A 25359-nucleotide genomic window follows, 5' to 3' on the forward strand; every position below is an offset into this window, starting at 1 on the left:
GGTTTCATCCCAGCAATGAATCAATTAGCCTAGGACTGGAGAGAGGGCTTTTCAAAGTAAGGGAGCCAGCACAGACCTCAGTGGAAAGGCCATAGATTTTGGAGTCAGACTCCTGTGGGTTTGGTTTCTGGCTGTGAGACTTACTGGGGGATCTTAAGCAAGTCATGTCATCTCTCCGAACTGCAGTTTCCTCCTCTGTTATATAGGAATAATGATCCTCGCTTTGCAGGGTTTTAATGAAGATCTCACTTTGTTTGTGGAAATGCCTGGTTCGGGATTTTGCAGACATTTACTCCATTCACCCTCTTCTTCCTGAGTCAGTCTGGCCAGCAAATCTGAACTGTAGTTCTCCCCCTGCATTGTATGGAATAGCTTTTGTGTGTGCATTGTGGGAAGGGGAGGGGAGGCTGCCCTTTCGAAATCTGATTTATCTTCTTACTGTATGAAGGAAGTATGCCCTCAGAAAACACAAATTAACCATAACCTCTATCCAAGCACATCTTCAGGAAGGTAGACCCACTCTCCAAATGACGGATTAGGGAGCAATCATTCCTGGATGCAATGTCGATGACGTTGGCAATTGGCAATGGGGATTTCCTGAGTGGATGAGTGAATGAATAAATGAAAGGCCTTTTTGAGTCTTGGTTTTGGAACATTGCCAGCCCTCCTGGGATTGTTCTCTCTCCTGCTCCCTTTGGACTGCTTTTGAGAGCCAGAATTGAATGGACTGGGATTCAGGGCCTGCAGGAAATGCCCTTCAGAGACACACTTTCTGGGAGTCATTTTCCTGGTTATTTCTGAGACACTTGGTGATGCCACTTTGGGTGTGTTATGCCTTGTGGTGGGAATACTTTTTTTTTTTTTTTTTTCGGTACGCAGGCCTCTCACTGTTGCCTCCTCTCCCGTTGCGGAGCACAGGCTCTGGACGCTCAGGCTCAGCGGCCATGGCTCACGGACCCAGCCGCTCCGCGGCATGTGGGATCTTCCCGGACCGGGGCATGAACCCGTGTCCCCTGCATCGACAGGCGGACTCTCAACCACTGCGCCACCAGGGAAGCCCTGGGAATACTTTTTGAGGTGGACTCACATCCTCCCTGCCTTGTTTTGTTATTTTGAAATCTAAGAAAAGGGTGGTACAGGGAGGCAGAGAAAGGACACAGAGAAGCCAGAGGGCCCTGCTCTGTGTGTGTGTCCTTGTGTTAGGACTTGTGGTCTGTTTAGCGTGGGCCATGTCGGGGAGAGGTAAGATCCCATTAGTGTACAGGAAATGGCAATGAATTTAGAGGCGCAAAGACTGGCAGTTAAGTTCTACCTCCCTACTGGCTGTGCAACCAGTTTACCTTCAGAAGCTCTGTGGCTTCCCCTGTAAAAGGGTAATGGTAACAAAGCCATCTTGGGGCTGGTGTGCTGATTACACATACTAGGGAATGCACAAGGGCTTCCTTGAAGAGTAAAGTACTAAATATATATTATGGTTAGGACTCTGGCTTGGAGTCAGACACATTGGGTGTGTTAGACTATACTACTGTCCGTCAATATCCAATGCTACTCCCTGGAGCCAGGCTTGGTCACATGACATGGTCAGTGTGTAAGAAGTGTCCCCTCAGTTCCAAAGGGGATTTTATAAGCTCATTATTTTCCCAGCTCTCTTCCCCTGCCCCTGTGACGAGTGAAGAGGGGCCCTGAAGAGTCAGGACCCTGAGTGATTGGAGTAAGCAGTCCCCAGGCTGATCCTTGATAGACCCCTATCACCTGTTATCTTGGCTATTTTAGAGTTTGGGGGATTTGGAGATTTGGGGATAACTGGGTCTGGCCTCACTGATACACCTGGGTACTGTTTCTTTATGCCATTTAATAGAAAAGCGGTGCACAAAGAAAACACACATATAGTAACACTGAACATAGCACAGTCTTAAGCATTATCTCAAGGACAGCCCGAGCTGGGTTGCTACTTGTTGGCGCTCTTGGGAAGGGGCCGATAGACCCCGACGACCACAGCGTGGTCCCTCTCATAGGGCTCCAGGGTCAGCTGCTCTTGAGGCTTCAAATTCTCCTGCTGCAACTTCCTCACCTCAGAAGCAAACACCGCCTCAGCAGAGGCGGTGGAGTCGATGCAATTGGCCTTGATGGAAATGAGGAAGTGGCCCCCGTTGCGCAGGAAGGTGTGGGCATTCAGAGCCACGATGCGGGACTGGTCTGGCTGGGCCACGTCGGCAAAGATCACGTCCACCATCCCGATGAGCATGCGGTACTTGAGGGGGTGCCGGGCGTCTTCGAGGACTGGGATGACGTTGGTTCTCTTCTTGGCCACGTTGACCAGATCGCGGCCGGCGCGGTGGGAGAACTCGACCGCGTAGACTAGGCCATCAGGGCCGATGATGTCGGAGACGTGGGAGACGGTGGTCCCCGAGGCGGCACCCAGGTAGAGCACTTTGGACTTGGGCTTGATGTGAATCTGGTCGACCCCGCCCAGTATGGCCGCGGCCAGCTTGGAGCGGAAGGGGTTCCACGTGCGGTACTCCTGTTTCACGCCGCCCTCGGTCACCGTGACCCGCCGCTCGCCGTACACCGACTGGCCGGGCACCATATTCAGTGTGACCAGAGCGTCCTCCGCCCCGCGGTAGATAAAGACCCCCTCGTGCCGGTGCGGTTCCACGGATACCGTGGTGACGCCCTTCCTGCGGCGGTTCTTGCTCTTGGCCACGCCACGCCGCTGCCCGCCGCCTCCGCGGTCCCTGCCGTCTCCACCACCGCGCCCCCTGCCCCTGCCGCCTCCGAAGCCGCGCGTCCGCGCTCCGAAGCCGCCCTTGCCCCCCTGGCCGCCGCCATCGCCTCCCGGTCCTTTGCCCCCGCCTCCTCCTTTGCCCCCGCCTCCTCCTCCGCCTCCTCGCCCCCCGCCCCAGCAGCCACCTCCGCGGCCGCCAGACACCCCACCGCGCGCGCTCACCGCCGACTTCATGGCGCACCCCGGGCGCCGGTGGGGGGGGGGGGGCGGGGTGGGGGCTGGCGGCGGTTGTCAGGGGTTACCGGTGGCTCGGAGTGGTTGTCAGGGACCACCGGTACCTGGGGGCGGTTGTCAGAGTCGCCGGTGGCTGAGAGATGTTGTCGGGGTCGCTGGTGGCTCCGGGGCGGTGGTCCTGACTCTGGACGAAGGTTAGCGGCAGCGGTTGCCTGCCGGGTTAGCCGCGGTGGGCGGCAGAGGCGAGGTGGGCGGCGGTGGGGACCACCTCTACTGCAGTCCCCGTATCCCGGGAGCCGCCCTTTGACGCAGCGACGGGCGTGATTGCATCACACCCGCTATAGCGACCCTGCAGCTCCGGAAGCCCCCGCTTCCCAGCAGGCGCGCAGACGCAGCCTTCTTCCTTCCCTCTTCCCCATGTTCTGCTTTCTCAGGGACCCCTGGCAGTTCTTCTTGGCAGGAGAGGGAGAGACAAACATCGCTTTCAGTACTTGCTGCGCCACTCGCTTGCTGTGTGGTCTCAGAAAGCTTACCTGACCTTCTCCGAGGGTCTTGTCTGAACTTGGACAAGTTTCTTTACCTGTGTCTCATTATTCCATCTGAAAACAGAACATACCACAAAGGTTTGTTTTAAAGCACCACATACACTTGCCCAGCCATGGTACATGCTAAGTGCTCTGTAAGCATTAGCTTTTTTCTTTATGTTTTTTACTTACTTAATTGATTGATGAATTGATTAATTTTGGCTTGCAGGACCTCAGTTTCCCCGCCAGGGATTGAACCCAGGTCACGCCAGTGAAAGTGCCGAATTCTAACCGCTAGACCACCAGAGAACTCCCTGTTTAGTTTTTTAATGTATTTCTTTTGGTCAATCTTTAACTGAAGTGTATTGCTGATAGATCTTTTGCCACCTGAAAGTGTCTCTGGCCCTCTTTTACAAGGTTGGTGGAAATGCACCTTGGTACAGATATTCTATCAAACCCTTAAACAACGTACCTATACTTCCACTTAGTTATTCCACTTTGAAATTTTTATCCTAAAGGGATGATCCCAGCCAGAAATAATGGTAATTAGAAGAATGAAGGTAGTGATGGTAGTAGTGGTGATGATCATCATTGTCGGAAGTGTTGGCAGAGGTGAGGTGAAGTAGCCTAATCTAAGAGCTACTTAGAAGATAGAATCCACAAGACTTTCTGCGAGGTTGGACATAGGAAATAAAAAAGAGGAAAATTCCAAGCCAGGGGTTTCCAAAGGACAGTGATTCCCCTGATGTGGTTAATAGCCTGCAACCTTCAGCCCTGGTTGCTCTCTATTTAGCTCTGCTCTTTTCCATCAACTGTGCTAAATCCTAGAACCTGTTCTGGGAATATGGGGCAGCAAGAAAATATTGAATCTTCAGTTTGAATGGGGACACATACACCAGAGCACTAAATCCTATAACACACATCAGCAAGAGCCAAAATCTCATGTTTGTCATTGAATTCTAGTCTACATTTCAAAAACCTGCTCTTTCAATATGCAGCGTCTTCCTGAGCATAAAAAAAGAATCACTGGACTTCCCTGGTGGCGCAGTGGTTAAGAATCCACCTGTCACTGCAGGGGACATGGGTTCGAGCCCTGGTCTGGGAAGATCCCACATTGCCATGAAACAACAAAGCCTGTGCGCCACAACTACTGAGCCTGCGCTGTAGAGCCCGTGAGCCACAACTACTGAGCCTGGGTGCCACAACTACTGAAGCCCACACACCTAGAGCCCATGCTCTGCAGCAAGAGAAGCCACTGCAATGAGAAGCAGGCGCACCACAGTGAAGAGTAGCCCCCACTCACCGCAACTAGAGAAAACCCATGCACAGCAATGAAGACCCAACGCAGACAAAAATAAATAAATAAAATAAAATAAATTTATTTAAAAAAAAATTATTAGGTAGCACCATGGACAGCAAAACAGGTGTCAACGCAGAGGCTTGCTCCTTCTGTCAGGACCACGGACAGCAACACCAATGGGGGCCGGTTAAGCTACTGGCGCTTGCTTTGGGCTCAACCAGGAGCAACGCAAGATGGTGTAGGTAGGTGGTGTAAGCAATCGGTGGACCTCCCTATTAGTGGGACTAAGTGCCTGGTCCAGAGAGGGACAAAATGTAACTGAATATTAGGGCAAATGTCAGGCAGAGTCCACACAGCAAAGCTTTCATTCCATCCTGGACCAGGAGTCTTTCTGTCTCAAATTCATGGACAGCAACACCAGGTCTGGTTTTCCCTTCTGGCCAAAATGCCTCCTTAATGTGTGCCAGAGCCTATGTGTTGGCACGTGGACAAGGGGTCAGAGAGTGCGCGTATGGTTCCTGAGGTGTATGGTCCACATAAAACGCTCTCCTTAGAGGTTTCTACTCTCGTTACAAGGGGTGCTTCTCCAGATTGATGAGCTATGCTTGGTGCCTTGGTTTGGATTGCCCCCAAATCGGACCCTGTAATGGTTAATTTTGTGTGTCAACTAGACTGGACCACGGGATGCCCAGATATTTGGTTAAATGTTATCCTGAGTATTTTGTGAGGGTATTTTGGGGTAAAATTAACATATAAGCTAGTAGACTGAGTAAAGCAGATTGCCCTCTATAATGTGGGTGGGCCTCATCCATTCAGCTGAAGTCCTGAATATAACAAAACGTTGACTTTCCCCTGAGTAATAGAGAATTCTCCTGCCCGACAGCCATTGCACTGGCGTATTGACTCTTCCTGGGTCTGTAGCAGCCTGCCTGCTTTTGTCCTTGAACTGCAACATTTGCTCTGCAGATTTTAGACTTGCTAGCCTCCATAATCATGTGAGCCATTTCCTTATAATCTTTGTGTATAGATACATAGATATAGATGTGGATGCAGATATAGGTATATAGCTATAGACGTGGAGTTATACATATGGATATAGAGAAATAGATTGATCTATCTATCCTACTGGTTCTATTTCTCAGGAGAAACCTGACTAATACAGACCCTGATACAGGGACTTGGGTCCAGGTGATCCTAGGAAGCACATGTGGGTGTGGGGAAAATGAGACAGGGGAGGTAGAAAGGCTAAGAAACAGTGCATTAATGAGCAGATTAGCACAGTGCATGATTAGGGCTCAATTGTTCTTTTTATAATTTATTTGGTTGCACAGGGTGTTACTTGCAGCAGGCGGGCTCCTTAGTTGCGGCACATGGGCTCCTTAGTTGTGGCGTGCAGGCTCCTTATTTGTGGCATGCAAACTCTTAGTTGCGGCATGCATGTGGGATCTTGTTCCCTGATCAGGGATCGAACCTGGGGCCCCCTGCACTGGGAGCACGGAGTCTTATCCACTGTGCCACCAGGGAAGTCCCAGGGCTTAATTGTTCTGATTACTCTCTGAGAAACTGTGTAGAGGGCATCTCAGAATTGTTCCACTGCAGGCTGGGAGGCTGGAGCAGTAATCCAGCATTCTCCCTTCCCCAGCCATCAGGAATTGTTTCTGGAACTTTTTTTTTTCTTCAAATGTTTATTTATTTATTTTTGGCTGTGTTGGGTCTTTGTTGCTGCATGTGAGCTTTCTCTAGTTGCAGCGAGCGGAGGCTACTCTTCGTTGCAGTGCACGGGCTTCTCACTGCGTTGGCTTCTCTTGTTGCAGAGCATGGCCTCTAGGTGCGCGGGCTTCAGTAGCCGTGGCACGTGGGCTCAGCAGTTGTGGCTCATGGGCTTAGTTCCTTTTCCTGGACCAGGGATTGAACCCGTGTCCCCTGCATTGGCAGGTGGATTCTTAACCACTGCGCCACCAGGGAAACCCTGTTTCTGGAACATTAACTGTCTTATCCTTTGAGTTGCTCCTGTGTGTGGCTCAGCAAATTCCGCTGATGCTTCAGACAGCTCTCAGGCAGAGAAGCAGGCACTTGGAATGGGGAGCTGCAATCACGCTGGAAGCTCTTTACCACAGCTGCAGGTGAACTCAGAGGTGAGTCTAGGGGATATTAGATAGGGCATCAATAGTGCCTGCTTTAGTTGGCCACTACATCTCAAATACAGCCCGAACTTTGTTGTGCAAACAGAACTTGGAAAAAGTACATGACTCATAAGGCTTATTACATCAGGTAATAAAGTCATACTATAAATATACTAATACTACCTGTATTACAGGTAGTATTTAACTTCGCAGTACAAAACTCTCATCAATAAGCATTAATATTTTTCCCTCTGGTGCACAGTATCATGGAGGTCTGAAGTTACATTTGAATACCTTATTCCTTTTTTGATTTTATTCAGGTTACTAAAGCCCAATCCTCCACAATGAACCCTCTCCACTATGCCACCAGGCTATTGAAGGAGATCAGAATCCAACAGCAAGAGATCCGCCAGACTTTACCTTAAATAGTTTAGATAATCCTGTTTGCCACTCTACGTATAAGTCTTAGAGGGCACACCTACTGACACATTTTGACCTTTTTCTTATCACTTTCTGTTATGTTGTCGTTAATTCTCCTTCACCATGATACCAGTACCTCTGAGGCCCTTGTTCACAGCCTCTGTTTTAAGTGGACAACTGTGGCCTTTCCAGTGCACTTGCTGCTCATTTCAGAGCTGATCCTCTCAAGCAATTCATGCCTTCCCCTGTGATTCCATTAAATGGAATCCATTGGGAGGGATGGCTGGTGATTACAAATTCTAAACATAATGAGCAATACCTTCATGAATTTAGAATTGTTCTGCAGGAGTAACTACTGTAAACTAGCAGTAGGAGTGTGCCACCTTGCTGGGGGGTGCCTACTTCCCCAGGTTTTGGTGGCCCGCCCTACGCACTAGATTTCATACCAGGGCTGGAAGCAGCCTCCACCACGCTCTAGCAGTGACAGTTTCTCCAGATATCTTCCCACCCCTGCCCCTAGTGGCCCATCACTTTCTTCACATTACTGATGTCCTCTGCAATAATCTGCTAAGGCTTCCAACAACCCTCTCCGTCCAGGTCCGCAAGCCAAAGGCAGCTTTCTCAGGCTTTTTCCCACGGCCTCATTGCTGTTGACAGCTTTGGAATCAGTACAAACCAAGTTTGCACATCTTGTTTCTGATCAGAGGCAACCTTTCCCAGCACGACGTTTGATGACTCCCACAGAGACCTTTTCTGTCTCCCGCCTTTGATTCCTACCTTGCATAGCCATTTGCTACCGGCTCTCTGTTGGGATGCTCTAGCCTGGGAGCACCCATCACCAACTAGACTTTCAGTCCAGTGGAACATGTTCCCCCTCTCCTGTGCATGACCCCAGAATGCAACCAAGGCAGGGACTCATGCCAAATATTGGCATCATAAGGAGATTGAGGTGTCAAAAAAAACCTCTGCCACTCAAATTTTCATCTGGGGTCACTTACAACATTAAAATCTGTCTCATTTTCAAAGATTCTTTAGCAGTGTGTCTCATCTGCTCAAGAAGTTTCTTAAAGGGATAAGTTGGCATTGTGATCCAGACACTTCTGTCTGACAGCCAATAAGAACAACTATGGTCACTTCAACTTTTGCTTACAATTGACTTATTATTCCATAATGTATGCCCTCCTATGATGTTCATAATTATATCTGTGACCGGGCTTTAGTAGTGACATGGAGTACATCAGTCCTACCCATAGACTTCACAAGATATATGAAACTTTTCTCTGTTACTCTCATATACCGTTCCAGAAAATTGCCTAAGGAGTGACTAGTCATGATTTAGGTAAAACCAGCTGGAAGGCTGTGCAACCTCATCCCCAGTCTAATTAGCATTTAAACGTTCACTCCTGAAGAGGCTTCCCCAACCTGTTTTCTATAAGCCGTGGTCTACTTCCAAAGGTGACTCCAGGGATTTGCCTCTCTACCCCTAGTGACAGCCACAGTTGTATTTGGTCAAGATGGACTGGGCTATGATGCAGTAACATATTACAACCCTCAAATCTCAATGGATTAATACAACTACGTCTCCCACTTGCTTACATTTAATGTCCATTGAAGATCTGTGGGAGGTTCGCTCCACATAGACACTGCACGGCTCACACACCAACATCTTGTGGCTGTAACATGAGAAACAAGAGGGCTCCCATTGTTGCCATGCGGGAAGAAAGGGCATGGAGAACTCACTTTCCTTTTTCTCTGTTGTGGCCTAGGGTTTGACACAGTCATTTCTACTCACAACCCATTGGCCGGGACTAGTCACATGCCCTGTCTAACTGAAAGGCAGCTGGGAAATGTGGGTGGGATCATCGGTGAACAGTAAATGTTTTTGTCACAGGTATCTACTGCATAATGTCTGTCTGGCACACCTGGATCAGTATACCTACATAAACATCAGAGATAAAATTTACTGTTCAGTGTGCATATATTTCAATTTATTCCTCAAGACAAAATAGAATACCTTTTTACTAACACATGACTAAAGCCCAGAGTAATAATCCGTTCTCAATCACATGTCTAATATGGCACGTTAAGTAAAAAAGAGAACTGTCTCTCCTTTTCTAATATCTGGGCCTTGGAGAATAGTTCAAGTCCCTTAATTGGGATTCCATTGACATTTGCCCACTACCTCACTGGGTGTGGTACTTCTTCTTGGGGGTGGCTCAGACTCTCACTCCATTTTACCCTGTAGAATTACTGACTGACACTTAGTAAATCCTCAAAAAGCTTAGATGGCTGCAGGGGTCTTCCAGAGAAACAGAAATTTATTTCTTACAGTTCTGGAGGATGGAAGTTCAAGATCAGGATGCTAGCATGATCGATGGTCGGTTTCTGGTGATAGCTGTCCCTTTCTGGCTTGTACATGGCCACCTTCTCACTGTGACCTCACCTGGTAGGGAGAGAAAGTAACGTCTCTGGCATCTCTCTCTCTCTTTTTTAAAATTTATTTTATTGAAGTATAGTTAATTTACAATGTTGTGTTAATTTCTGCTATACAGCAAAGTGATTCAGTTATACACATATATATATTCTTTTCCACTATGGTTTATCAGAGGATATTGAATATAGTTCCCTGTGCTATATAGTAGAACCTTGTTGTTTATCCATTCTATATGTAATAGTTGCATCTGCTAACCTCAAACTCCCAATCCTTCTCTTTCCCCTCCCCGCTCCCCCTTGGCAACCACAAGTTTGTTCTCTATGTCTGTGAATCTGTTTCTGTTTCATAGTTAGGTTCATTTGTGTCATATTTTAGATTCCACATATAAGTGATATCATATGGTATTTGTCATCCTTTTTCTGACTTCCTTCACTTAGTATGATGATCTCTGGGTCCATCCATGTTGCTGTAAATGGCAGTATTTCATTCTTCTTTATGGCTGAATAGTATTCCATTGTATATATGTACCACATCTTCTTTATCCATTCATCTGCTGGTGGACATTTAGGTTGTTTCCATGTCTTGGTTATTGTAAATAGTGTCCCAGTGAACGTTGGGATACATGTATCTTTTCGAATTATAATTTTGTCCAGATAGATGCCTAGGAGTGGGATTGCTGGATCATATGGCAACCAGGAGTTCCTTTTTTTTTTTTTTTTTTTTTTGCAGTATGCGGGCCTCTCACTGTTGTGGCCTCTCCCATTGTGGAGCACAGGCTCCGGATGTGCAGGCTCAGTGGCCATGGCTCATGGGCCCAGCCACTCTACGGCATGTGGGATCTTCCTGGACCAGGGTACAAACCTGCGTCCCCTGCCTCGGCAGGTGGACTCTCAACCACTGTGCCACCAGGGAAGCCCAGGAGTTCCTTTTTAATGGCTGAACAATACTCCATTCTGTGTGTGTGCGTGTGTGTGTGTGTGCGTGTGCATGCATGTGCGCATGCACTTGTGTGTATAACTTCTTTATCCATTCATCCATTGATGAACACTTAGTTCCCATGTCTTTGCTAATGTAAATAATGCTCTAATGAATGTGGATGTGCAGATATCTCTTCAAGACATTACCAAACCAAACTTGGGTCTATTTGCCTGCAGCAAAGCCAATCTACTGACACGGGGTTTTGGTGAAGAAAAGTACAACATTTATTGCAGGGTAACAAGCAAGGAGAACAAGCAGCTAATGCTTGGAAAACCTGAACTCCCTGATGGCTTTTAGGAAATGGCTTTTTCTTTCTTTCTTTCTTCCTTCCTTCCTTTCTTCCTTTCTCTTTCTTTCCCTTTCTTTCTTTCTCTCTCTCTCTTCCTTTCTTTCCCGTATCACACAGCATGTGGGATCTTAGATCCCTGACCAGGGATCAAACTCGTGCCCCCTGCAATGGAAGCACGGAGTCTTAACCACTGAACTGCCAGGGAAGTCCCTAGGGAAGGGTTTTAAAAGACAAAGTGAGGGAAAGTGTTGTGGAGTATGTGATCAGCTCACACACAATTTTCTTATTGGTGGGTGGTGAGGCAACCAGATGAGGTCACAGAGGTCAGCATTATCAATCTTCACGCTCCAGCTCATCTGGGGGCTACATGCTAGTGGTCAGCATGCAGTCAACTTCTTCCATCTTGTGGGGGTTTTAATATCTGAAAAACAACTCAAAGATTTGGATCAGGATATTATCTATAGCCTCTGAGGAGGAATTAAAGGTCATTGACTTTGTTTTATGGTTAAACTATTATTATTTTGTCTTGCTTGATTGCTTTCCTTTGTTTCTGTATTTCTGATTATATTTGCTCTTTGGAAGGCCTAGGAGGCTAAAGTTTTTTTTAAAATAAGAGATGGAGGACACAGGTTGGGTGTCTTTCCCCAGGAAGACCCGGTAGGGTCCTGCTCAGTTTCAAAGATAGTGATTTCATTTTCTTCAGGTATATATCCAAAAGTAGAACTGTTGGATGATATAGTTGTTCTATTTTTAATTTTTTGAGGAATTGCCATACTGTTTTCCATAGTGGCTTCACCAATTTACATTCCCATCAACAGTGAGCAAGAGTCCCCTATTTTCCACATATTCACCAGCACTTAGCTCTTGTCTTTTCTGGTAATAGCTATTCTAACAAGTGTGAGGTGATATCTCATTTTAGTTTTGAAATGCATTTTCCTGACGATTAGTCATGCTGTGCACCTTTTCAGGTACCTGTTGGCCATGTGAATATCTTTTGGAAAAATGTCTATTCATCTATTCCGACCCTTTGCCCATTTAAAAAAAATTTATTTATTTGGTTGGTTGCACTGGGTCTTAGTTGTGGCAGGCATGCTCCTTAGTTGCAGCTCCCAGGCTCCTTAGTTGTGGCTATCTGGCTCCTTGGTTGTGGCACATGAGCTCCTTAGTTGTGGCATTCGAACTCTTAGTTGCAGCATGCATGTGGGATCTAGTTCCATGACCAGGGATTGAACCCAGGCCCCCTGCATTGGGAGTGCAGAGTCTTAACCACTGCACCACCACGGAAGTCCCTGCCCTTTTTTTGTTTTTTTCCTGCCCATTTTTTAATTGGATTATTTGGGTGGGATTTTTTTTTTTTTTTTTTTTGGCTGTTGAGTTGTATGAGTTCCCTATATATTTTGGATATCAACCCCCTATCAGATATGTAGTTTACAAATATTTTCTGTCATTACATAGGTTGCCTTTTCATATCATTGATTGCTTCTTGACTATACACAAAATTTTCAGTTTGATATAGTCTCACTTGTTTATTTTCACTTTTGTTGCTTGTGCTTTTGGTGTCATATCTAAAAAAATAATTATTGCCAAGCCCAGTGTCAAGCAGATTTTCCCCTATGTTTTCTTCTAGGAGTTTTATGGTTTCTGATCTTACATTTAAGTCTTTAATCCACTTTGAGTTAATTTTTGTAAGTCACGTAAGATAGGGGTCCAATTTCATTCTTTTGCATGTGAATATCCAGCTTTCCCAGCACTGTTTATTGAGAGACTATCTTTTCCCTATTGAGTATACTTGTCTCCTTTAGGTCAAAGATAAAAAATAATCTTAACTGTTAAAACATTGGTCTGTATGCAATGCTCCTGTCTCTTCATAGTACCTTAATTGAACTCACTCAGTTCCCTTGGTCACAATATGAAATTGCTTTAGCCAAAAATATTCAAGTTTGCTAAGTATACTATTTAAAAACACAGTGCCTTTAATATTTCCTTTATACTTCCTAGTAAGGCTGAGCCCTCTTCACTGAAGTACCTCTTTTTCTTCAATGACTCAGAGACTCAGAAATATGTAAGGGTTCTCAGCTTGCAGTTTCCTGCACATCTTGGTGTGCTACTCAGAGCTCTGTGCCCTGCAAAGAAAGAGCAGCTGGCATCCCTCTCAGTCCGCCAGGTGCAGGGCCATGGGAACAGGAGATCTTAAAGCCATGGGGATCGGTGATGCACCTGGTATGGGTACAAAGGCTGGCCTGAAATCCGGGTGGGCTAGAAGGAAAAGGCAGGAATCTGAAAAGTACTAGAGGAAGAGAGAGAAAGTACACAAGGAAAAACATGTACTTCAAGGCAAACAGACATGAGTCCCAGTCCTGGCTCTGAATTGTTATCTCTTCTGAATAGCTATGTCTTCATTGGAATAATCAGGTTGTTGGAAGGATTATAGAGTCTTACAGTAGGTGCTCAGTAATGAGTAGTTCTTATCAAAGTTATTATGCCAGAGCAGGTGCAGAGGGGCTTATGATGTTGGCAGAGTGCCTTTGCTGCTAGATATTGGCACATCTTTATTAAACTATACTTGCAACCCCTTAAAAAGCCATTAGGTATTAACTAAGCAAGAACATAGGGAGAAAGAATTTCCTTCTTCTCCACCTAATCCCTACTCTTATTTCGGTCTCCTAGATTGGCACCTCAGCCTTCCTATGATTTTTTGCCGTCAGCCAGGCAAACCCAGTGACAGGCACCTGAACATCAGGCCAAAAGAGTTGATGTTTGGAAAGAATAATTTTTCCAGAAAGGAGGATAAAGGGTAAAGATGTAGTTTCACCAGCTCTTGCTGATTCAGCCCCTGATCTTAGAGTTCTTCACAAAAGAAACTGAGTTGTTTATTATCAGGCATTATGCATTATTTTTCTGAAGTCGGTTTCTAAAATATTCCTAAAGGAAGAAAACTTCCTTCTATATTCCTGGTACTGAGCTGATGGTTTCATTTCCTATAATCCTCACAGTAATCCTAGGAAATGGGTATTTTTAGTTCCGTTGAACAGATGGGGAAGCTAATGATTGGAGAGAGGGCGTAACTTTTCTAAGCCAAGTTAAACAGCTTGTAAGTGGTAATTAACATTTGTTAAGTGTCTACCCAGAGCCATCTCAATGATTATTATAATCAGTAGTAGTAATAGCACTGGCAGTGACAACCGCTTTTGAACCCTGTATATATTAACTGTATATATATTATAGTTATTAGTTTATATATATATATATTTGTGTCTAGTTGGGGAGGCTAAATAAGAACATATATATATTCTCATTTATATATTACTTATAATACAAATGTAAATGAGAATATGATAAATTCAGTCCAGATACTCATCCTCACGGCTGGCAGGCAAGGTTAAGGCAAAGAGGGTCAATAACTCTTCCAGAGCCAAACAGCAGGGAAGTAAGTGGTTCAGCCAGGAAAAACCTGGCCCATATTCTGTGAATTCCTTCAGAACCAGGACATATACTTCTCTGTGTTTTAACACAGAGTTAGGGTGCAGTGATTTCAGGCTGATTAATTTTCTCAGTACTAAGCTAGTGTTGCCAAACCTGTCAAACTCAATATCCAATATTGACAAGGATTTAGGACATGGAGTTTTCATGCATTGCTGCTGGGACTGTGACGTGCTTCCCTCCCTATCAAGCCATTTGTTAATTGTGCTGAAGTCTTTACCAGGCATGTACCTTCTGACTCCACAATTCCACCTCTTGGTGTTTACTAGAAGGAGAATGATCATGGATCTGTGCCAAGATTTATACCCAGGAGTCTTCACTGCAGTATCACCTGAAAAAGCATAAGTTAAGAAATAAGCTCTGTGTTCAACAATACAAGATTGATTTAAATTGTAGTATATCCATAAAATGGAATATAATTTGCTACTAAACCTGATGTTTTTTTTAACTGTTTCTAATATTCTCCAATTATCTTTTATTTTTTAAAATTTTATTTATTTTACTATTTATTTGTTTGCTATGGGTCTTAGTTGCAGCAGGTGCGCTCCTTAGTCACAGCTCGTGGGCTCCTTAGTTGAGGCTCGCCGGCTCCTTAGTTGTGGCATGCGAACTCTTAGTTGCGGCATGCATGTGGGATCTAGTTCCCTGACTAGGGATCGAACCCAGGCCCCCTGAATTGGGAGCACGGAGTCTTAACCACTGTGCCACCAGGGGAGTCCTAAAACTGATGTTTTGAAAGAATATGCAAAGCCATGGACCAATGTCCATATTAACTGAAAAAAAAATCTAGTTAAAATATGACCCTTTCCCATTATGTATGTACACACATGCGTGTGTTTGTACACAAAAGGAACAAAACACTGCAGTATTTATAAATGGGCATTTGGATTACTTGTAACTTTTGTTTTATTTTTCTTCTTAATTCAGTTTCTGAAGTTAGTTCTGTGGTGGGAGTTCCCTGGCAGTCCAGTGGTTAAGACTCTATGCTTTCACTGCAGGAGGCACAGGTTCGGTCCTTGGTTAGAGAACTAGGATCCTGCAAGCCATGTCATGTGGCCAAATAAGTAAATAAATAAAAATAAAGTCAGTTCTGTGGCAAGGGGGAAAAACATTATTTTTAAAAAGAATAACTGTAATATTGCCTCTGAATCTAATTTTGATTAAAACCATTTGGATATCCATAGGAATGAAGGGAGTGTGAGGAGGATAATAACAGAAAATTAATTTACATTCCAGCTTCAGAAAAATAGGTTCCATTTTTTTTCTCTGATACACTGTCTAGGGGAGAGGCCTAGTCAGGAAACACCAAATAGGGTTCAAATAGGATGCAATACTGAGCCTCTGTTTTTCCAATTAAAAGCCAACTAACTATTTATTTGGGAAAAAAAAAAAAGACACTCTCGAAAGTTGGAAATTTCTTGAATGGTTGACTCCAACTCTCTACTGAGTTTGCCCTTAATATTTGGCAAATACTCTATTCAAAACAAACGAAGGCGATTATGCTGGTCTAGGGATTCAAGGAGGTCAAGGTGAGCAAAGAGCCCTCATACAGTTCCTCAAGAAAAAAGACTATTTTTTAGAGCAGTTTTAGGTTCACAACAAATTTGAGCAGGAAGTACAGAGTTCCCATATACCCTGAGCCCCCCTCCCACAGGCTCCCCCAGTATAGATGTCCCACACCAGTGTTACATTGTTCCCATGATGAACTTTCGTTGACACGTCATCATCACCCAAAGTCCATAGTTTCTATCTGGTCTCACTCTTGGTGTTATACCCTCTATGGGTTTTGACAAACACAATTTATTTCTATTACGGGACTAAATTTATTAAAGTTAGTTTCATAATTACAGCTAGAGCTCACTGGGAAAGGTAGAAATAATGTTGAAAGGGCCAGTTGGGAAGGAAAGGACCAGTGGATCAGTGCCTCCCTTCAAAGGGTAGCAATCCTAACCAAACAAGGGTCTCCTAGAGGGTGGTCTAGGACAAGCCCCTCTGTACCCAGTCGGCAAAGGGCACTCACACAGAATTTCTGGACTCCTGTCTCAGTCAGACACCAACACAAGAGACTTGGCCTGACACTCCTTGTAGCATGGTAGCCTCTCAGTCCACTGAGGTCCCTGTTGCCCATCTAACCTCTATGTTCAGTGAAGAATTCCCTGGGGTGGGGTCTGCCCTTCCCCTTCCCTTGCAGAATACAGGGAGAAATGCTGGATGGCCTTTTTAATACCCCAAACCTCCCTCCCTTGACAAACTAGAAGCAACTCAAATTTTCTGATAATTATAAAAATGTTTGTCTATGGTAACCTTTGGCTCCCAACTAGGTTAGCTGTATGAAATTTGTCCCATATATCCCCCTTCAAGCCTCTAGTTTCCGTGGATGCATCTGTCCCATTTCATACCACCACACCGGAGGCTCTTAGCTCCTTTCTTTTATAGTTTTTTTTTTTCTTTTATAGTTTTTATTTTATTTTATTATTTATTTATTTAGCTGCGTTGGGTCTTCGTTGCTGCGCGTGGGCTTTCTTTATTTGCAGCGAGTGGGGGCTACTCTTTGTTGCAATGCATAGGCTCTCATTGCAGTGGCTTCTCGTTGCAGAGCACAGGCTCTAGGCACATAGGCTTCAGTAGTTGTGGCATGCAGGCTCAGTAGTTGTGGCTCACGGGCTCTAGAGCACAGGCTCAGTAGTTGTGGTGCATGGGCTTAGTTGCTCTGCAGCATGTGGGATCTTCCAGGACCAGGGATCGAACTTGTGTCCCCTGCATTGGTAGGTGGAGTCTTAACCAGTGCGCCACCAGGGAAGTCCTGCTCCTTTCTAAAGTGAAAAATTCTTCTTATTCTGACCTATTCTGAAGAAAAGTAGGTTGGGGAGTACTTCAACTGCACCCTAGACTTCATGATTAGAGCCTGAGACATTTTTTTGTGTGTGGTATGCAGGCCTCTCACTATTGTGGCCCCTCCCGCTGTGGAGCACAGGCTCCGGACGCGCAGGCCCAGCGGCCATGGCCCATGGGCCCAGCCGCTCCGCGGCACGTGGGATCCTCCCGGACCGGGGCACGAACCCGTGCCCCCTGCATCGGCAGGCGGACTCTCAACCACTGCACCACCAGGGAAGCCCCCTGAGACCTTTTAAAGTAACGCAACTCACTAACTTTATTCATATCTAATCTGTTTCTTAAAAACATTCCTATAATGAGTGAGCCTGAATACTGTGAGATATAATTGAGGCTTCTCACCCTGGGGCTTCCTGGTACCTTTACCCATGCCATGCCCCCCTTTTACCCCCATTTTAGCTGGGGGCTCCTTGATGTCTGAGGTACTGTGTTATCCTGGGCCTAGAAGGAAGCCTGGTAGGGAGTAGGTGATCTGTTGATGTTGGTTGGCTATGCTTGAGTGGACTCAGCCAAAGCAGAGAAATGAGGCAAAATCACTTCCCTTAAACTGTCTTTCACTAAGGAGGGGGCTACAATTTGCAAGTTCATCTGCAGCAGCTCTGAGCTGTCCTGGTGTAGAAGAGCATTCAGAAATAAGGAACCCAAGGCTTGGTAAGCATGGGCCCTTTGTCCAAGGTACACAGCAGAGCTGGAAACAGACCAGTTTCTTGGCTCCTGGTAACTTCTCTGGCCTCTTTAGAGCTGTGTCACTCTACCCAGGCTCAGCTGGATTGTAAACCCTCAGGTGCAAGCCCGGAAGTCTCACAGGACTCTGAGTAAGAGCTTGCTGCCCACAAAGCACATGGACAGACAAGACTAGGTGTGGTAGGTGAAAAATGTTCCTAAAAAATATCAGATCCTAATTCCTCAAACCTGTAAATGTTACCTTATATGGGAAAAGAGTCTCTGCATATGCACTTAAGGATCTTGATATGAGGAGATTATCCTGAATTATTTGGGTGGACCCTGAAGGCAATCATATGTAACTTTACAGGCAGAAGGGGATATCACAGAAGAGAAAGTGATGTGATCACAGGGGCAGAAATTGGAATGATGTGGCCAAGTCAAGTAATGTTGTCAGCCATTGGAAGCTGGAAGAGGCAATAATACCTTGATTTTGTCCCAGTGATACTGATTTTGGACTTCTGGCCTCCAGAATTGTGAAAGAATAAATTTCTATTATTTCAAGCCACCAAGTTAGTGGAAATTTGTTATAACAGCAGTAGCAAACTAACACTAAACAACATAAAAGGAATGATTGCCACACAGAGCAGAAACTATGAGCTGGTCACCCAGCAGCATTTCCATTCCCCCACCCCCTTTTTTATTTTTGGCCACACTGTGCAGCTTGTGGGATCTTTGTTCAAGCCAAGTCCCAGCCACTGGACCACCACCCCCCCAATTCCCTTTCTTAAAGTCGTGTAGGAACTTCCCTGGTGGTGCAATGGTTAAGAATCTGCCTGCCACTGCAGGGGACACGGGTTCGATCCCTGGTCCAGGAAGGGATCCCACATGCCGTGGAGCACATGCCGTGGAGCAACTAAGCCCGTGCACCACAACTACTGAGCCTGTGCTCTAGAGCCCGTGAGCCATAACTACTGAAGCCCGCGTGCCTAGAGCCCATGTTCCGCAACAAAGAGAAGCCACCACAATGAGAAGCCCACGCACCACAAGGAAGAGTAGTTCCCACTCGCTGCAACTAGAGAAAGCCCGCACACAGTGACAAAGACCCAATGCAGCCAAAAACAAAAACAAAAATAAATAAAAATAAAATAAATAAAATACAGTAGTGTATGTGTTTGGGAAATTTAGGGCTGCACGGGCTCATTGGAGATAATACAGTATTTAAAGACATTACAGAGGCTTCCCTGGTGGCACAGTGGTTGAGAATCCGCCTGCCAACGCACGGGACATGTGTTCGAGCCCTGGTCCGGGAAGATCCCACATGCCGCGGACAAATTAAGCCCATGTGCCACAACTGTTGAGCCTGCACTCTAGAGCCCATGAGTCACAACTACTGAGCCTGCACGCCACAACTACTGAAGCCTGTGAGACTAGAGCCCGTGCTCCACAACAAGAGAAGCCACCGCAATGAGAAGCCCGCACACCACAATGAAGAATAGCCCCCGCTTGCTGCAGCTACAGAAAGCCCGCACAGCAATGAAGACCCAATACACCCAAAAATAAAATAAAATAAATAAATTTATAAAAATAAATAAATAAAAGTTCTAAAAAAAAAAAGACATTACAGGATGAGAGAAAATCAAGTCACCAGCAAGATAACAGTTTGTTCTCCCTATTCATGGATTCCATATTTGTGAGTTTATCAGCTTGCTAACATTTATTTGTAACCCCCAAATTGATACTCGTAGAGTGTTTGCAATCATTCATGGCTATGCACAGAGCAGTGAAAAATTTGAGTCACCCAATGAACACGTTACCAGCTTAGGTTGAACAAGGTGCTGTTCTGCCATCTTGTTTCAGTTCACATACTGTAAAAAAATGGTCCTTTTCGCGGCCTATTTAGTGACACTTTTGTGCTTTTTGTTGGTGATCTTGCTGTTTAAAATTGTCCAAGAAGGCTATGATGTGCCTTTGAAAGAAAATAAGTGTGTTACATAAGCTTTGTTCAGGCATGAGTTATAGTGCTGTCGTCTGTGAGTTTTCACGTTAATCAATCAACAATACATATTAAATAAAATTTTTAAATTTGATTTAAAAATTTATTGAAATATAGTTGATTTACAATTGTTAGTTTCTGGTGTAAAGTGATTCAGTTATACATATATAAAAATATATATATTCTTTTTTTTTACACTCTCTTCCATTATAGATTGTTACAAGATATTGAGTAGCGTTCTCTGTGCTATACTGTAGGTTCTTGTTGGTTATCTATTTTATATACAGTAGTGTGTATATTTTAATCCCAAACTCCTAAGTTTTCCTTCCCCTCTCCTTCCCTTTGGTAACCATAAGTTTGTTTTCTGTACCTGTGAGTCTATTTCTGTTTTGTAAATAAGCTCATTTGTATCCTTTTTTTAGATTCCACATATAAGTAATATCATATGATATTTGTCTTTCTCTGTCTGGCTTACTTCACTTAGTATGATAATCTCTAGGTCCATTCATGTTGCTCCAAATGGCATTATTTCACTCTTTTTTTTATGGCTGAGTAATACTGCATTGTATATATATTTGCCATATCTTCTCTATCTATTCATCTGTTGATGGACACTTAGGCTGTTTCCATGTCTTGACTCTTGTAAATAGTGCTGCTATTTAATTAATTGATTAATATGATGTATTACTTGGATTTATTTTCAAATGTTGAACCATCCTTACATTCCTGGGTAAGTCTCATTTGCTCATGATGAACTATTTTTTCTTGGTTCCTCCTAGTTTCTAGGTCCTTTTTACAGTAATCTGCATTTCTGCCAATAGCCTTTCTTAATTCCTTCAGTATTTTCATTATCTCCTTTTTGTCTATTAGACTGAAGAGGTCTGTTTCATTGTTTGTTGTTTCAGGGGAATTCTCTTGATCTTTTAATTGGCAATGGTTCCTCTGCTTCTTCATTTTACTTATATTTCTCTTGCTCTGAGTTTAGGAAAAACAGTTATCTACTGTGGTCCTGGAGGGCTATACTAATGTGGGAGCGTCCCTTTGTAGCCTACGTGGGTTTAACATTTGTGGTGCAGGGGCTGTTTTTAGTATGGATGGCTGCCACCACTTTCCTCAGTGTATGCTGGCCATTATCCCCTTGATAGAAGGTGTGACTGGTGGTGTGGTGGCCAGAGCCTGCACTGGATGTTGAGTGGGGCCTCCTCTTTGCTCTTTGTCACTGCCCTGTCAGGGGCAGGGTCTGCTACCTAGATGTTGGAGTAGACGTCCCCAGATCTGTTTCTGAGCTGCATTACTGAGCTGTGGTGTGAGGTAGGTGGGACTGGAGCACTCCCACTGGGAGGGGAGCCACTGAGTATTCCTCTGCTGGAGCTGTTCACTGGTGAGTGTGCTCTGATGTGTCACCTTTCACCCATTGTCCGGGATCACAAAGTACACTGGTTTGGCACTGCCCTTGGCCCTGCGTCAACCATGGGTATGCCGGCCATCCACCCAGGTGTCTCAAGGACACCAGCACAGAGCCACTGAAGTCAGGTCCCAGGACAGCACAAGTCCCACACCTGGACCTGCTGTGGGAGCTATAGAGGTAGCTTAGACCCTGGCACGGCCCAGTCCCTGCGTGCATGCACCCACAAAGCCCACAGCTATTAAGGCCAGACCCGTCCCAGCCGTGGGAGCACCCGCTGTCTGTTCGGATGTCCCACAGGCACTGAATTTTCAGCCCTGCTTCCTAAGTTGTGTGGCCCCTGGGGCTCAGCTGTGCTTTTGGCCCTACCTCTGAATGCGGGCAAACTGCTGGTGTCTGCTCCTGAGGCTGCGGTTGGCCTCGGAGCCTGTCTAGGTGGCATCTGGGGCCTGCAAGACTGCCCAGGTGGGAGCTGGCCGAGGTGGGGTGGCTGGGGCGTGCTCTCCCGGAGCCTGCGTGGGCAGGGGCTAGCACATGGAGAAAGAGGCTGTAACGGCAGCACCCCCTCCCCGGTTCGTGCACCACTTAACAACGGTGCTTCGTTTCTATGGTGGGCCTGGCTTCTAGCCCTGGTTGTGGCCGTACCACACTCCAGCTCCTTCAGTCTGTCTCCGAGCAGCCAACACCAGTCCTCTCCCCAGGTTTGTCCTCTAAACCCCATGTTTCAGCACCCAGCCCCCACCTGTACCAGCGGATGTGCGTTAGGCTGGGGGTACAGGGCGGTGGCTCGGACCGTCTGTGTAGTCTCTCTGTTCTGCCTGCCACAAACCAGTTGCCGTGCCCTCCTCTGAGCCTCTGAAGCTCCTTTTCTGTCCCAGCTGATCTCCCCGCAGGTGAGGGGCTTCCCAGGGTGTGGGAATCTTTCCTTTCTTCAGCTCCCTCCCAGCGGTGCAGGTCCTGTCCCTTTTTTTCCTCCCTTTCATCCTACCCAGTTATGTGGAGATATTTCTCATCCTTTCAGGTGTTTTAGGACTTCTGCTGGTGTTCAGTAGGTGTTCTATAAGAATTGTTCCATTTGTAGATGTATTTTTGGGAGGAGGGGAGTTCCACATCCTACTGCTCCGCCATCTTGATTGGAGCCTCTCATTTGCTCATGATGTATTAATTGTTTTAATATTGTTAAATTTGATTTGCTAGTACTTTTGATGTTTTCATCTATATACATGTGGAATGTTGATCTATGCTTTTCTTATCTTGTGATGTCTTTGGTTTTGGTATCAGGGTAATAATGGCCTCACAGAATGAGTTAGGCAGTGATTCCTTTCTTTTTTGGAAGACTTTGAGAAGAATTGATATTAATTCTCCTTTAAAGGTTTGGTAGAATTCACCAGAGAAGCCATCTGGTCCTGGAGTTTTCCTTATTGGAATTTTTTTGGTATAACTGATTCAATCTCTTTACTTGTTTGAGGCCTATTCAGATTTTCTATTTCTTCTTCAATCAGCTTTGGTAGTTTGTGTGTTTCTAAGAATTTTTAAAATTTCATCTAAGTTGTCTAAATTTTTTGGCATGCAACTGTACATAGTCGTCTCTTACATTTTATTCTGTAAGGTTAGTAGTAATATCCCCACTTTCATTCCTGATTTTAGTAATTTGAGCTCTCGTCAGTCTAGCTATAGACGTTTCGTTTGTCAAATTTATTGATCTTTTCAAAGAGCCAAATTTTGGTTTGATTTTCTCCATTGTTTTCCTATTCTCTATTTCATACATCTCCACTCTAGTCTTTTATTATTTTCTTCCTTCTGCCTTCAAAATGTTAACTAATTAGGGAAATGCAAAGCACAACTGAGACACCACCTCACACCCAACAGAATGGCTACTATCAAAAAGAGTGTTGACGAGGATGGAGAAATTGTAACCCTTGTGCACTGCTGCTGGGAATGTAAAATGGTACAGCTTCCGTGGGAAACGCGGCAGTTCCTTGAACAATTAAAAATAATTACCATTTGATCCAGCTATTCTGCCCCTGAGCATATACGCAAAAGAATTGAAAGCAGGGTCCTGAAGAAAACTTGAACACTCATGATCATTAGCAGCATTATTCATAATAGCTAAAACATGGACGCAACCCGAGTGCCCATCAACAGACAAACGGACCAGGAAAATATGGTATATACATACCATAGATATTATTCAACTTAAAAAGGAATAGGTATTTCTAAACATTTCCCTTGTAATTTCTTTTACCTTATATTTTTAAGTTACTTTCTTAGTGATTGCCCTGGGGATAATAAGTAACATCTAAATTTAGTTTGTAACAACCTAGTTTAGACAACTTTCGTTTGTAACAACTTCATATCAACAGTGTACAAAATCTTTGTTCCTATATAGCTCCATCCCCCACTTCCTATGTTTTCTGTAGTTGTCAATCCTACTAAGAGGTGTCCCCAACCCCTGGGCTGTGGACCAAGGAGAAGACTGGCACTTAATTATTGCATTTTCTTTTGCTTTTTATTTGAGTGTGTGTTTGTGTGTGTGTGTGTTTATATTACTCAGTGACTTCTGCTCCGTAACTTTTCTCAGAGGTATCTTTAAAGTGCTTCTTTGGGGGAATTTTCTCATTTATAGAAAGTTTTAGTCCTAGTTTCTGATTGCTTCAGTTGAAACTGTCTACAAACACAATGGGAAATTGGGGCTTCATACCGTCCACCTCTACCCCAAATGTTGAGAATTAAAAAGAACAAACCTGGTAAAATCCTGGAGACCAAAAGCATGCTAGACAGGGTGGGTGTCAGTGGGGAGCAGCAGCCCCAGGACGCCTCCCTCCTCCCTTGGTGGTTGAATCAGAGGGATGCAGACAGGCTGAGTGTGGTCCGAAGTAAAGGGTTTAAACTCTTTCATTCCTTAGCGGTTCTCTCAGTGACAAAGACAACTGATGAAGGCGAAATAACTGAACGTTAGGAACCGGGCCACACGGCAGGAGGTGAGCAGCTGGCAAGCGAGCAAAGCTTCATCTATTGCTCCCCATCGCTTGCATTACCGCCTGAACCATTACCCTCCACCCCCCGTCTGTGGAAAAATTGTTGCTGAAATTGGGGACTGCTGCTATTGAGGATCCCTTGCATGTGATTTGAGTAGCTTCTCTCTTGCTTTCAAGATTTCCAATTTGTCTGTCTTTCAACAGTTTACATATTTCAAAAAGGATCTCTGAGTTTATCCCATTTGGAGTTTATTAAGCTTCTTTCTATATGTAGATTAACGTTTTTTTGTTTTTTTTTTTAGATTAACGTTTTTCATCAAATCTGAGAAATTTTTAGCTATTATTTCTTCAAATATTTTACGCTTCTTTCTCTCCTCTCATCTGGGACTCCCATTATACATATGTTGGTACTTTTGATGGTGCCCTGTAGGTCATCTCTTAGGCTCTGTTCATTTTTTAAAAATTTCATTCTAAGCATTAATATAATTCTTTCTCAGACTGTATAATTTCAATTTGGCCTATCTATTAAGTTCTTTCATCTATCTGCTCAAATCTGCTGTTGGGCCCCTCTAGCAAATCTTTCATTTCAGTTATACTTTTCAACTCCAGAACTTCTACTTGGCTTCTTTTTAATAATTTGTCTTCTCATTGCTATTCGCTTTAGTTAGATATTTATTCTCAATTTATCCTTTATTCTGTGGACATGGGCTCTGTGCATACCAGTCGTAAATGGTAGTTATTGTCATAACTCATTAAGATCATACCTAAGGCTCCTTTGAGCTTGGAGACCCTTGGAAACAGCATGGTGCAATACCATTCATGTTTATTAAGCATTTGTTTTTTCAGAATAAATGGTAATGAAGGTTGTGTTCTTGGGGACTATAGTAGGGCTCAATAAATGGGATTCCTTATTTAATT

General features: G+C 44.8%; 1 protein-coding gene across 1 annotated transcript; it reads right to left on the reverse strand.

The window, feature by feature from the left end:
* Positions 1-1832: 1832 nt before the first annotated feature.
* Positions 1833-25299, reverse strand: FBLL1 (fibrillarin like rRNA 2'-O-methyltransferase 1). The gene is made up of 6 exons (XM_027084350.1): positions 24208-25299; positions 19880-20031; positions 13054-14838; positions 9656-9769; positions 8923-8999; positions 1833-3558 (listed from the first exon to the last, which is right to left on the reverse strand). Exon 6 carries the CDS (start codon positions 2957-2959, stop codon positions 1949-1951), a length of 1011 nt encoding a protein of 336 aa, XP_026940151.1. The 5' UTR covers positions 2960-3558; positions 8923-8999; positions 9656-9769; positions 13054-14838; positions 19880-20031; positions 24208-25299; the 3' UTR covers positions 1833-1948.
* Positions 25300-25359: the final 60 nt, after the last annotated feature.

The sequence above is a fragment of the Aethalodelphis obliquidens genome, unplaced genomic scaffold (assembly GCF_003676395.1).
Source record: "Aethalodelphis obliquidens isolate GAN/ISIS:26980383/991018 unplaced genomic scaffold, ASM367639v1 scaffold52, whole genome shotgun sequence".
In the NCBI taxonomy this organism is placed as follows: domain Eukaryota; kingdom Metazoa; phylum Chordata; class Mammalia; order Artiodactyla; family Delphinidae; genus Aethalodelphis; species Aethalodelphis obliquidens.